This window comes from Paralichthys olivaceus, chromosome 6, assembly GCF_024713975.1.
Source record: "Paralichthys olivaceus isolate ysfri-2021 chromosome 6, ASM2471397v2, whole genome shotgun sequence".
Lineage (NCBI taxonomy): Eukaryota > Metazoa > Chordata > Actinopteri > Pleuronectiformes > Paralichthyidae > Paralichthys > Paralichthys olivaceus.
Window position 1 is genome coordinate 24,804,842 of NC_091098.1, and position 12,425 is coordinate 24,817,266.

Sequence of the window (12,425 nt, forward strand, 5' to 3'; positions counted from 1 at the left end):
TTAAACTGGAATTAAAATGTTCAAAAGACCTTATTCTTGCATCTAGAGTAGGGAATCTGGTTAAGACTTAATTCAGCTCATGAATTAAAGATGTTTCTCTCGAACTTGAGCCCAGTAAACATCACCTCAGCCGCTGGTCTGGTCTGGTCGCTCCGTCAGCAGCCAGAAACCACCGGAGCTGCAGCTCACTCAGCACAATCCCACTGTTTATTATGTTTTTTTACGCCCGTGTTTAACTGCACTGTTCCCAGTCAGATAAATGATCCCAGACTAATCCTGCACACTAACGGGCACACGAAACCTCAACCTGCCCAGACGAGCTCTAAACGTATCACCATGGCGACCGTTAAGAGCAGCCATGCATGTCTGTGTCAGTTGGTCAGTGACGTCGTCGTTCCTGGAGCACGTGCAGACTTACTGCTGTTGAACAACCTCCTGACGAGTTTTTAATGGAGCAGCGACGGTCATCTCCCGTCGCAGTGGCCGTGTTGTGAGTCATTATCTGCCCCTCCGCTCCCTGTGGTGTGAATAAGGGTCAATTCACGAGCGCATCAGGGGACCTCTGCGGCCCACTTAGGAAGATGGTTGCCGTGACTACGGGCCCGGGGCCCTGTGTGCATGCATTATGGGAGGCATGTGCAGTGAGACAGGGCGGTGGGGGGGTTACAGCCTGAGGGGGCTGGGGCAGCTGTCCCATGAGCCAGATTCTGCACATCTGGATCATCGAGCCCGGGCTGTCACCATGTGGGGCGTCATCGGGCTCAGTTTCATTCGAGGCTCCACCACAAGACACTGAGCGTAACTGAAAGATGGATTAATCATTTCTTTTGCTTTGGATATCTGCAAACTGAGTATCTGGATGTTTTGGTGGTTTGTCGAACAAGACACAACAAGTCACGCTGGATTTTGGGAAGTTGTGGTGGTGATGTTCTGGGCTTTTTTATTTAAGAACTAAAGTAGAATGCATTCCTCTGCCAAAGACCAAGAGTCCCCTTAAATAAAGCCGCACCAAAGTGCATGTGTTGTGTCACATTTTGTCCAGTTAACCATCGCGTGACCCCTCAGATTTATCTTTTGACCCCTCGGGGGGAGGTTGACCTCCAGGCTGGGCAACACTTCACCAAACACTTTGGTTTTAAAAGTCATCTGTCCAGAGCCATTGTATTCTTGAAATATGACGTCTTAACAAACTAGCCTAGAAGAGAAAGAACAGCATCACACACTTTGTAAAGATTCTTAGGAGGCTGCGTAAAGTCTGTTATTAAACATAATGAGGTAAAGATAGAGAAGTAAATAGTTAAAGCATTGTTGAGGGTTTTACAAAACATAGAGAAGAACCTTCATAAGAGATGCAGATAATTCTGTGGTTATTTTTTTAAATATGAATCAGTGCTTCTGACACCTCTGGTTAAAATGGGTCACTTATAAACCGTAGATGTTTGAGAATAAAATCTCCAAACAATATTTCCAGCCTCCTGAAAAACGAGAGCCCACTAAGCTCTGCATTATCACATTAAAAGGGCAGTTTCATAAAATGACATCAGCAATGAAAACAGCTTTGCTCACTGAGGGATTATCCCTGGGTGTGGTTGGTCGGCCGGAGGCTGTTTGGTCGGAGATCAGCTGAGGTTGAAATAACACATGTCCGCACGTGGAATAATATGGTATTGATTATTTAGGTAACGTATGTTCCCGTTTCTGCATGAGCCGGAGCTCATGACAGATATTTCCTCTCTGGAGTGTTTTCTTTCCTCCTCAGATCCGTAGAGAAAGGGGGCGTTAAAGCTGTGGGGGGTGGAGAGGAGCGTGAGAGCATGTGCCATCCTTCGTTTCCCCCGAGCTCCCTGCAGCCCGGCCAGGCAGGCTAATCCACCCAAGGCCAGAGAGAAAGAGATGAGATACAAGTTGTATATCCTGCCAGGCTTGGCCGATATACGCCACAGATACTCTCATCACACAGCTTCTCTCTCTCTCTCTGTGTGTGTGTGTGTGTGTGTGTGTGTAGAGCTGAGATTTGTGAAACTGGCTCCTTGATATTAAATTAAAAACTTACTTTAAGTGTGTGTCAGAACAATCTGCCAGAATACCTCCTCCCTGTCTCCTAGAAGTTATGATGACTGGTGCAGTGCCCGTTGTGGGGCTGTTTGCCTCGTCTGTGGTGATGCTGGCTTCAGCTTTTCTTTTCTGGAACGGTCAGAGTGACCTGAAGTAATTGAGCCGCAGAAAGAAAAGACCTGCAGCTGGACTCTGGCGTCTGAAGATGCACCGCTGCTGCACATAGAGCTGTTCATGTGTTTATTCAACGTTCAGTGAGCGGAACCTGGAGAATCAGTAGCTGTGAACTCACCAGCTGACGTGACTTTGTGCGCTGGATGTTGTGTGCAGAGCTTTTCATAAACAGTCTTTGCGTTCATCCTACCTGGTTTATCTGCAGTGAATTTGCTCTATTCCTGTCGACCTGTGTGACTTTTACATACGTTTGAATAATCTTCTGTTGTAACTGCTGTTATTTATTTTTTTTACATTGCATCTGATATGTGTTGAGCAATCGACACACTCGTTTGACCCAAAATCACAGCTTTTCAAAATAAAAGCTCTGTAATTCTGCTGGATTTGAAACATTGCAGCAACAACACAAACACGGTGCTTTCACTCTATAAACAAATTGCCAAAGAGGAAGTGGTTATTAGTAGATAGACGATATCGGCTTTGACAAAACTGCAACAGCAAATGTGTTGTTTGTAGAAAAGTTAATTGCGACTTGAAAACATTATCTTGTAACGAGGGTACGTTTTTTTTTGCAAATCACAAATGTGTTGATACAGAGCGTGTTCACAGACACGGAGGCAGAGTTTACGATCCACATGCCGCCTCCTGACGTCAACTTGTAGGGGAAGCTAATGAGCTACATCATCCAGCTGTTAACCTCTGGGTGTGTAAATCACCCAGTGGTTGAGGCTCCAGATGCAGCTGGGTGTGGTGGTGGCGGCGGCGGCGGTGCTGACAGTGGGTAGGTGGGTTCGGGGGCTGCGGGATGAACCAGACAGCCGTGTCCTCATCACTTTGCGGAGACCTTGTCTGTCACTTTGTTTTGACAGAGGTGAACTGCTCCCAGGACGGCGTCTCAGCCACTTAAAGAACACACAGACTCCCGCTGCTGCACAAACACGTCTCCGTCCTTCATTCACAGATTCATGCAGCGTCCTCGTGCTTCGTGAAAACACAGGAAATCACAAGCAGATTGTAGAGCGGCAGTTTTCCAATGAAAGGCACGACCTTAATGGAACTTCTTGACTGTTGTGAAGTAACTCACAGTTCCACACGTGAACTAAACGCTTCTCTTGTTTTCTCTTTTGTGTTTCAGGGCGAATATTGATGAGGTGGAGACGGAGGTTGTGGAGATCGAGGCAAAGCTAGATAAGGTAAGACAATTTCCACTGTCACTGTCTTTTTCAGAGGCTGAAGTGGAAAAGTTGGTGAATTGATTAAAAACAAAAACGTGACAATAAATAAATAAATCACAACATACATGAAGCACGTGATTTATTTGCCTCTCAGACATCGACATCAGATTATATTTCAGCAACGTTCCCCTCATGGTTTTCCACTGATTCCTTCATTTGCATCGTCTTGTGCAATCATTTCACAGCACCTGAGCTGGAGCGCTGTAGCACCACCAGCTGTGGATTTCAAATATCTTCGCTAATGTTCTGGAAAATCGATGCGTTAAAAAGATTTGTGCTGTTTTTTGGAGGGAACCCTGACTACTGACGTTCCCTGCTGGTGCATACACCACATGTGAGCACAGAGAAAACCACTGCAATGTAAAGCATGAACTGGCTGGGGGCGGTGGAACTGTGTTAGAAAAATCAGATTGAGCAACATTGTAATAGGTCAATTCAGGTAAACATTGAAGTTAATCTGTGTGTTAGTGATATTCAGCCATGCCGGCCCACGCTGTTCGAGTCGTCAGTGGAGACGAGTCCAAGCGACATCTGCTCTGTCTCCTGCTGAATTTATAAGGAAATGGAAATCCTGTCCAATCGGCTGCAGCTCTGCACCAGTATTGTCTTCGTGGGCAGAGACACAAGTGAACGTCACTTATTATAAATACAAGGAGGATGTGCACTGACATTGGCAGCAGTCAAACCAAAGGCACATTTGATTATAGTTTCAGTACACAACAGGATAGCATCCGAAAACTAGGGGCAGGATTATTGTGACCGACAACACCAACCAAAACTTTGCTGTGACCATTAAAAAAAAACTAAATAATACAGTGGATACCAGCAGTGGTCCGTGGAGAAGACAAATTGTCTCCTTGCTGTGTGGTGGTTGGGTGACGTCCAACACAAGAGGGAGTTTCGAAGACAAAGCCTGTGTTCGAGATAATACAGCGAGAGATGACGACACCAGGATACGAGCGAGCGCTATAACAGATAACAAACTGAACAAGGAGCACAGGGATCAAAAAATGGACCTTGGATGAAATGGCAACGGTCCGGAGAGATCTGGGAGTTGGAAAGTGGCGGAGAAACTTTGGAAAAATTCGGAGGTCGAGGCCATTTAAAGCTTTAAAACGAATAAAAGAAGCTTATACTCAATCCTGTACTTGATTGGGATGCTGGTGAGAGAGCGTGATGTCGCTCAGTCTCGTTGAACAGTTCAGTTCAGGATTTGTTCAAACGTGACGTGGCAGTAAGACGGGATTCACAGAAAACATTAGTCTCCAGTTGCCCTGTAATGAGGCGGCCAGATGCTCCGCCTGTAATGCTCATGTCTCTGCTCCATTTGTGCATCTTTTGAATTACAGTGTGTGTCAGGCAGCGAGAGCCGGGATTAGTCAGTCAGGCAGGCTGCTCTTCGTTTTCCTGCCATCAGTGTTAGAAACCACCACTGAAGTTATATTCCTGCCAAAAACGATCCTGCATGGTCACTTTTTAACATAACGGTTCTGAAGAGACGTCATTTTGACAACTCCGCTTCATGGTAGCATCTGAATTTGAAAACTATCACTTAATGTTTGTCTGCATTGATGATTTTAATGTAATCGAGTTAGAATTAGATCATGAAAGGGGGAAGAAGAATCGATTGTCTGATCCAGTCCAGGCCCCTCGTCCTGATTCTGTCCCTGCAGTCTCACTGGATGTCTGGTTAGCAGATGGGAGGGAGAGAGAGGAAAGCCTGGCGACAGAACACAGAGTGAACAATAAAAGAAAGAAGCAGCTAAACAAAGCAGACTCAATGGCAGATATTTCTAATTTTGCTGACGGTGGCAGAGAAACTGAAGCGTCCTCACTTTGATACTTTACAACATGTGGTCGACACTCAAATCCAACGTCAAACATTCTGCTGAATATTCAGTGTGTGTCAACAACATTAACAGTGTGTACGTGTTTGCTGGAGTTAACACATGGTCCCTGCCTGACAGTGCAGCCACGAGCACCACAGGTGGTAACTAGACAACAAACACACATCTGCATGACGTGCTTCCTCGTCCACATGTGGTTTAAAATACAGAGAGAGACAAAAGCTTAAAGGTTGAGAGTATTAAAACGCGGCTGAGATTTCTATCATCACCAATACTCCAACAAATATGCCTAAACAGGAATTCTAAATATTGAAATAACCTGGCAACCGTTGCTGTACATCCACGAGGGTCTTACTCTACTGCTGACTTTTCTTCTCATAGAACTGTGAGTGTCAATATATCAGATTATCAAGAAACACAAAATTCAGATTTCACCCTGAACTGCTCACCAGGATATTTAAAGTGGTTCGTCCAGAAATCAGAAGGGCGGTGGTTCAATCCCCATCAGTGATCCGAGTATGATGAAATGTGTGTGTGGATGGTAAAACTGTAACGTCAAGTGCTTTAAGCGGTCAGCGCTTTATAAACACAGGCCATTCGCCTTATATTCGCTCCAGGCTTGACTGACATTGTCCCTGATGGTAACTACGTCTCTGCTCACATCAATATGTGTCTGATGAAATGTACAGTCTGCTCAGGTTCCCTCATTAATGTGTGTTTCTTCTCAGCTGGTGAAGCTATGCAGTGGGATGATCGAGGCGGGGAAGGCGTATGTGAGCGCCAACAAACTCTTCGTCAACGGCATCCGGGATCTGTCTCAGCAGTGCAAGAAGGACGAGGTGATCTCTGTGAGTTTCTGACGAGCCTCAAACGCAAACACGAGTGCATTTAATCTGCTCTGTCTGATCTACTGTCGTCGTTATCGTGGCATTGTTGTCCTCAGTTGTCGTATTTTTCTGGCCGTTGGTGGAGGGGATGGTTGCAGTAAATGTCTGCAGGGACGGGGACTTTCCTCCACAGCTCTGTGGTGGATGAGTGTGTGTTTGTGTGCGAGCGATCCTGATTACTAACACATTAGTAAGTGAGGATCAGATCGGGTCTGGAAACTATGGCTTCTCACGGCTCAGCTCGGAGCTCCAGCGTCTCGGACTATTTTCACTGCCGCTCACATTAAGTACTATTAAAAGCCTTCTTGGCCTGAGCCGTGTGACTAATTGTGAGTTTCTTGTTAAAGTCTTGTTCATATTTGTAGTTTCCATTGTAAAAAAAGATCTGAATCAGCCCTGCAATTACAGTTCCCTTTCCCGTACAAGGTTCAAGGGGGAAAAAATCCTCTCCTGCTCAAAAGTACACTCCTGTGACATTAACCAGCTTTGACTTAATTTTAGAATTCATAATAAAGTTTGGTATTACATTGTGACAGCCGTTGCTTCCTTCTTTTCACTCTCAAATATAAACACAGCTGCATTTATGAGAACATTTCTTTATGTATTTTAGAGTTTAAATACTGTTTTGTGTTATTTTTGTGCAGGAGTTCCTGGAAAAGTGCGGGGAAAGCCTCCAGGAGATCATCAACTACCACATGGTAAGTCAGCCGGCTCTCCAGACTGTCCCCATATGCTCCACATGCACTCGCCTGAGACACACACCAGCACAATGACCTCATCCAGTCCTGAAACCTTAACTGGCATCCAAGGGTCCCGTATCAACCTCAGCGTGATGCAGAGGGTCACGCTGAGCTGCGTCTGAACCGATTCCACACGTCATTAAATGCGTGTGTCTGTCGATACACAACTGTCAGTACTGTACCAGTCAGTCAGAGGCTGAGCTGTGTCACATCCTGGAGTTTGTCTTTGTGAATGGTTCTATAAAATGCATCACGAATGCAAATAAGGACATTTTAGGTATTTATTAATATTAACAGTATTATAACTAGAACTCTTATTAAGTCATAGTTTGTACAATTACAATGAAGTTATATAGACATTCATAATATCAGTATATAAACCAGCCTACCAGGGTGTAAGAGGTTATTTAGAATTATGAAATCAACAAAAACCGTATAACCCATTAATAAAGCCCATATTTACATGTGTATAAAGTTTCCTTTATATTTTATTAGAATTATTGGTTTTTAAATGCAGTCATCGAATGTATTTTCCTTCTTCGCAGCTTCGTTAATGTATTTTACATGATCTAAATCTTTCCTCAGACACTAAACAAAGCTCGTGCTTCACATCTGTGTGGTTTCCCCTCCCCGCCTTCAAGGCTCCCGAACCCCTGCCCCCGTCCTGCCCCTCCAAGGCCCTTTGAAGTCCATTAGCCTGAACCCCTCGTGTGCTTGACGATGCCGTAAAGTGTGTGTATGTCTGTGTGTGTGTATGTGTGTGTGTGTGTGTGTGTGTGTGTGTGTGGGGAACACATTCCTTTCTGAAGCTGCAACAAAGATGTGTCATCACAAATCAGCCTCTCCCTGCACTCCGTTCGCTCCCAGTCCATCGGCTCAGGGAGTTTAACATCACAAATGGAGGGTTAATGGCTCGGGTCGCTCGGGCGGGCGTGAATTAGCTTTAGCCGTTGGACATTAGTAACCCTGTGACCTTTGACATCTCACAGTGAGTTACATTTGGCCAGGCATGTGTACAGTATGTATGTGCGTGACTGTTGACAGCGTGAGCGGATATGAGTAACCTGAGTGGGTTTTCTGGAAGTGCAACGAGGCAGATACAGTGAGGAGACGTGTTAGCTGACAGGCAGGATTAACGAGGATGCACCAACGTTGGGCCAAACCGTCGGCCTCGTTCAGACGGTTGGTTTTAATTAGTTATTTCAAGCTATAAAATCTTTGTGAAGTATCGTGATCGACAGGTGAGACTGACTCAGGGTCGCTCGACTGCATGTAATGTCATTTATGAACGAAGCTGCAGCCAGCCACCAGGGGGCGATCAAGATGTTTGGCTTTGTGCAGCAAAATCATGTCGTCCATCAGCTTTACAATGAAGTAAGATTTCATCCATTTGATAAGATATGTGGCGGTCCATATTAATATTGCTGGAGACAAATTAATAAATAAATGTAAAAATACTTCAGGTTCATTATGAGACGCAGGTAAATCAATCAACGTAGACTGACCTCCTGTTTGTTTGGCGTGTCACACGTTCGAGACCACAACACAGTGTGGTTTGGCCGGGGACCAGCTGGCCCTTTTCCACTGTGAGCTCAGCTGGGGTTTCGGCCTCCAGTCCCCCCCCCCCCACTCTACCTCACTCCAGTCCATTAGGAGTCCAGAGTCGGACTGGACATTAATACAATTGGCTCTCAGAGGTTTTCCTTTGTTGCTTTGATGTAAACGCAGAACAGAGGAAGAGGAGGAGGAGGAGGAGGAGGAGGGAGGTCTGTGTGAGACTGAGGCGATCAGACGGATTCCCCTGAGATGAAATGATAATATTTACAACGATGCGACCAGAACGCGTCGGGGAGAACCTCTTGATCCACTGAATTTTGTTTGCTGAAGTTGTAGAATTTTTCTTCCTCGCACGTTCATCTGTTAATGAGGAAAGACATCGAGTGCATTTAACCGCGTAGCTCCAGCTGAGGGACTCGAGCAGCGCTCCGCTGAATAAGAAATGATGATGGTTATATCTGCCACTACCGACGGATGTCCCTCCGCGGGCGTGCTCTGCCGTGCAGCTGCCACATGTGCTTACATACGCAACAGACACTCAAGAATATTAAACAGCGCTGTACGACGTGGGACCTCTGAGCGCCAGCTGACCTTGTCGAAACCCAGGTGCATTTAAAGCCTGTGAAATAAACACAAATGTGTGTATTGTCAAGACAACTCTAGAGTCCTGGCCCTTCCCTCCCTCGGTTTCCTGAGCGCTCGGCTCTCCTGCCAGTCTGTTACCACACAACAGAACAAACAGGGTCTGTTTGTATGAACATCAAACTCAAGCCAAGTGCAGCTCCGGCTTTCTTCAGGTCAGAGACCGAGTTTCCTTTTTCAGCATCAGCAGAATCAGGCCAACATTTTTTTTTAAACAGTCTCTGTTTAATTCAAGCATGAAACTCCATATGAACACTCGATAAATAATTGACTTACGTTTGACTCTCTGAACATCCATTAGAAATGAGGGGAGACTGACACAGAGATGCAGAGAGAGAGACTAACATGTGAGCTGCCAAGTCTTAATGCACCCAACACCGTAAAGGATTATATAGGGGCCGCCGGGAGTTACAGCAGGTAGATGCGGAGAAAGCATGAAACGAGCGGAGGAGTTTAGGTTGTGATCACATTCGATCGTCTGAATTTTTAATAGAATACGTGTCCTCGTGCAGTATGGGCTGTACATTCTGAATGAGTGAGTGAATTCCTATGGGAGATGCCAACGCCAGTGTCTCTGATTTATATTTGGAAACCAAACTGGAAAACAAAGAAAGACACAAGAGGAGGGCTTTTTCTTTTTTTTGTCTGCAACGGCAATTGTTGTTGTTCCTTCCAGCTGCATTCTTTGTTTAGAATGTAAAAATATATATCAGAGAATGTGTCTTTAAATGGGGCACAGCGGCCCGACAGAGAAACGCTCACAGATGTAATAGAACACTATGTTGTTATTAAACTTTTCATCCTGAGATGTTCGGTTTTGTGTCCCTCACCACGTTTTGTTCTCACGTGGGCTCATTCGGACACTCCGGAGTTTTAGTTTGGGGGGAAACTCTGGAGAATGTCCGCAGCAGCTGACTTCTCTGAAGATTTCAGGAGTTTATCCTGACTTCAGTTCTTGTCTGACAGAAGCTTATCCAGAGTTTTTCCTGCCAGCTCCCTCGTAAAAACTCTGGAGAATTAGGCTGGGTGTTGTGCAGAGAGCTCTGAGGTGGAAGGTCAATGTAAACCAAATGTTGTCAAGTAAACAAGTGCACCTCCGTGATGTTTGTGAGACTCCCTGACTCAGGGCTGAAGTGCAGCCTGCAGCATTCCTGAGCTGCCTGATGATCAAGATGTTGTTGGATTGGACCTCGATGCTGGACGATGACAAAGTGAAATATTTGATGCAACAGTGGATAAGACTCTTTAAACAAAGCTCCTGCAGGAGACGGGCTAAACAAACCACATGAGAGGTTTTTACTTTAGTAACTGTGAACACAAACAGGGATTTAGGATTAAACTCGTCTTTGTCTGTGACAGTGTCCCTGTGATTTAACAGAGATGCACTGATCGGGCTGAAGATAATTGCTTGATTGATGTCATTAAATCCGTCCGTGTCCCAACATGCCGGTGCACTGAGAGGGGAATTAGCGAGGCGGTAGTCGGGACAGTAGCTCATTGTGATGGTCGTTGTAGCCGTCTCATTCCTCAGCTGTGACGTCAGCTCGGTGAAGATGTGCCAGATTTTCCTTTCTCTCTTACAACATAGTGTTTTCTTTGTTTTGTCGCAGCCGCGCTCCGTTGACCTGTCTGTCGCAAATGAGAAAAACTGTTATGATTTCATTCATAATGAGCCACAATAAAGCTTTGAGCAAACTGATGACATTAGCATGACAACGCGTTTATTTACTCCTGCTCTAGCTTTGCTTGACCTCTCTCTCTCTCTGCAGATCTTTTAGTTTGAGACCCCAGCTGAGCTCACGGCGTTTTCCAGCAGGGAACCATCATTTTAATCATCGAGCGAGCTGAGCATTAAAGTGTGACGACATTAAACCCTTGTCCTTGTCTTGTAATATTTCTCGAATGAGACAAATAAGAATCAATCCAACATGATGTAGTGTTTGCGATAGAGCCAACCCTGTCCTCGATATAAAACTGTTCTTCGCTGTCAGTCAGAGAACCGGGACGGCTGTGTTCGGATTCCATTTGGCTAAATCTCTTTTTACGTTTCCAAAAGAGCATGCCTGAGGTCTCACTTCCATCGGACTGGTTTTCGATCTGTGTTGCGTTAAAGACACTTTTCTTGCGAACAAAGTTATGTTTTCCACCAAAACTCACTGTCTGTGCCACCGAGGCCCAGTAAAATCTGTTTTAGCTTCAACTTTCCCGTGAAACGTTGGGAAGGTTTTTTTATATATGTAGAGAAATACATGATTTACTTCGGCTCGCTGCCTCTGCTGCTGCACTGCTACGTTAAGTGCATTACCCCAGAGTGTAGTCCGTGTGCTGTTGTTTGGGATTGTTGTGCAACTCTGACTTAAACTGTGCGGCTCCAGTTTCCTGCTGGTCGAGTTATATCCTTACACAGTTTCTTTCTATCTCATCAGCAATGGACTGTGGCAAAGTCAGGGAAGATCCTAGATTTGTTGTCATTGCAGATTGTAGACAGCTTCTCCTACAATGTCAGTAAACAGCCTTATCATTGTTGAACACTTTGCAATCTAACACTAACACTCAGATCTTTCAATTCCGTCGTTGTAGCAGATGAAGTGAGCTTTATGTTAAATTGACGGTGGTGGTAAGTTATGTTAATGCTGCTGCTGCTTCATCCCTGTGTGAGCTCATTTCAAATTCCATCAAGTGACTTTCGTTGTTCGGCCATCCACCGATGAACCAACGTCCCCGGAGCGCTGGGTTAGAGTAGCTAATTAAACTACAATATCTCCTCAGGCGTAGTGTATATCTTTAGGCAGTGCATTGTTAATCCTGCCTGCCGCTCTTTGAGTCGGCCGAGTTCACACCACGCAGGGACGACTCGTGAAACCTCGGCCCAATGAAAGTAGGGTGTCAGCTTGCCACAAAGCAGCTCAGGAATGCTGCAGGCTGCACTTCACCCCAGAGTCAGGAAGTCTCCCAGCAGCTCCCCTGCCGCCGCTCACTCACAAGCATCACGGAGGTGCACTTGTTTACTTGACAACACAACGTTGAGCCACCGTGACCGTCCACCTCGGCGCCCTCTGCACTGACGCCCGAGCTAATCTTACACCCGGGTGTTTACGGCCCCTGCACACCGCCGCCCCTGCTGATCCTGATCCTCGGCACAAACTCCCACTTCTCACTTGCACTTCTCTGAGAGCTTGTTAAACTCTGTCCCGAGGAAACAGGTTGACCACACGATGCACGATTAGTCACATGGTGATTCAGTCAAACGAGGGCTTTGAACATGACACTTTGCATGAAGCCATTAAA

The 12,425-nt window shown here is 45.7% G+C and overlaps 1 protein-coding gene across 3 annotated transcripts in view; it reads left to right on the forward strand.

Annotated features, from left to right (window-relative positions):
* acap3a (ArfGAP with coiled-coil, ankyrin repeat and PH domains 3a) overlaps positions 1-12,425 on the forward strand; it is a 53,703-nt gene that overhangs the window by 20,171 nt on the left and 21,107 nt on the right. For all 3 annotated transcript variants that reach the window (XM_069527123.1, XM_069527122.1, XM_069527124.1), the window contains exons 2-4: positions 3,365-3,422; positions 6,040-6,159; positions 6,843-6,896. In XM_069527123.1, coding sequence (XP_069383224.1) covers positions 3,365-3,422; positions 6,040-6,159; positions 6,843-6,896 — 232 coding nt within the window. The remainder of the gene's footprint in view (positions 1-3,364; positions 3,423-6,039; positions 6,160-6,842; positions 6,897-12,425) is intronic.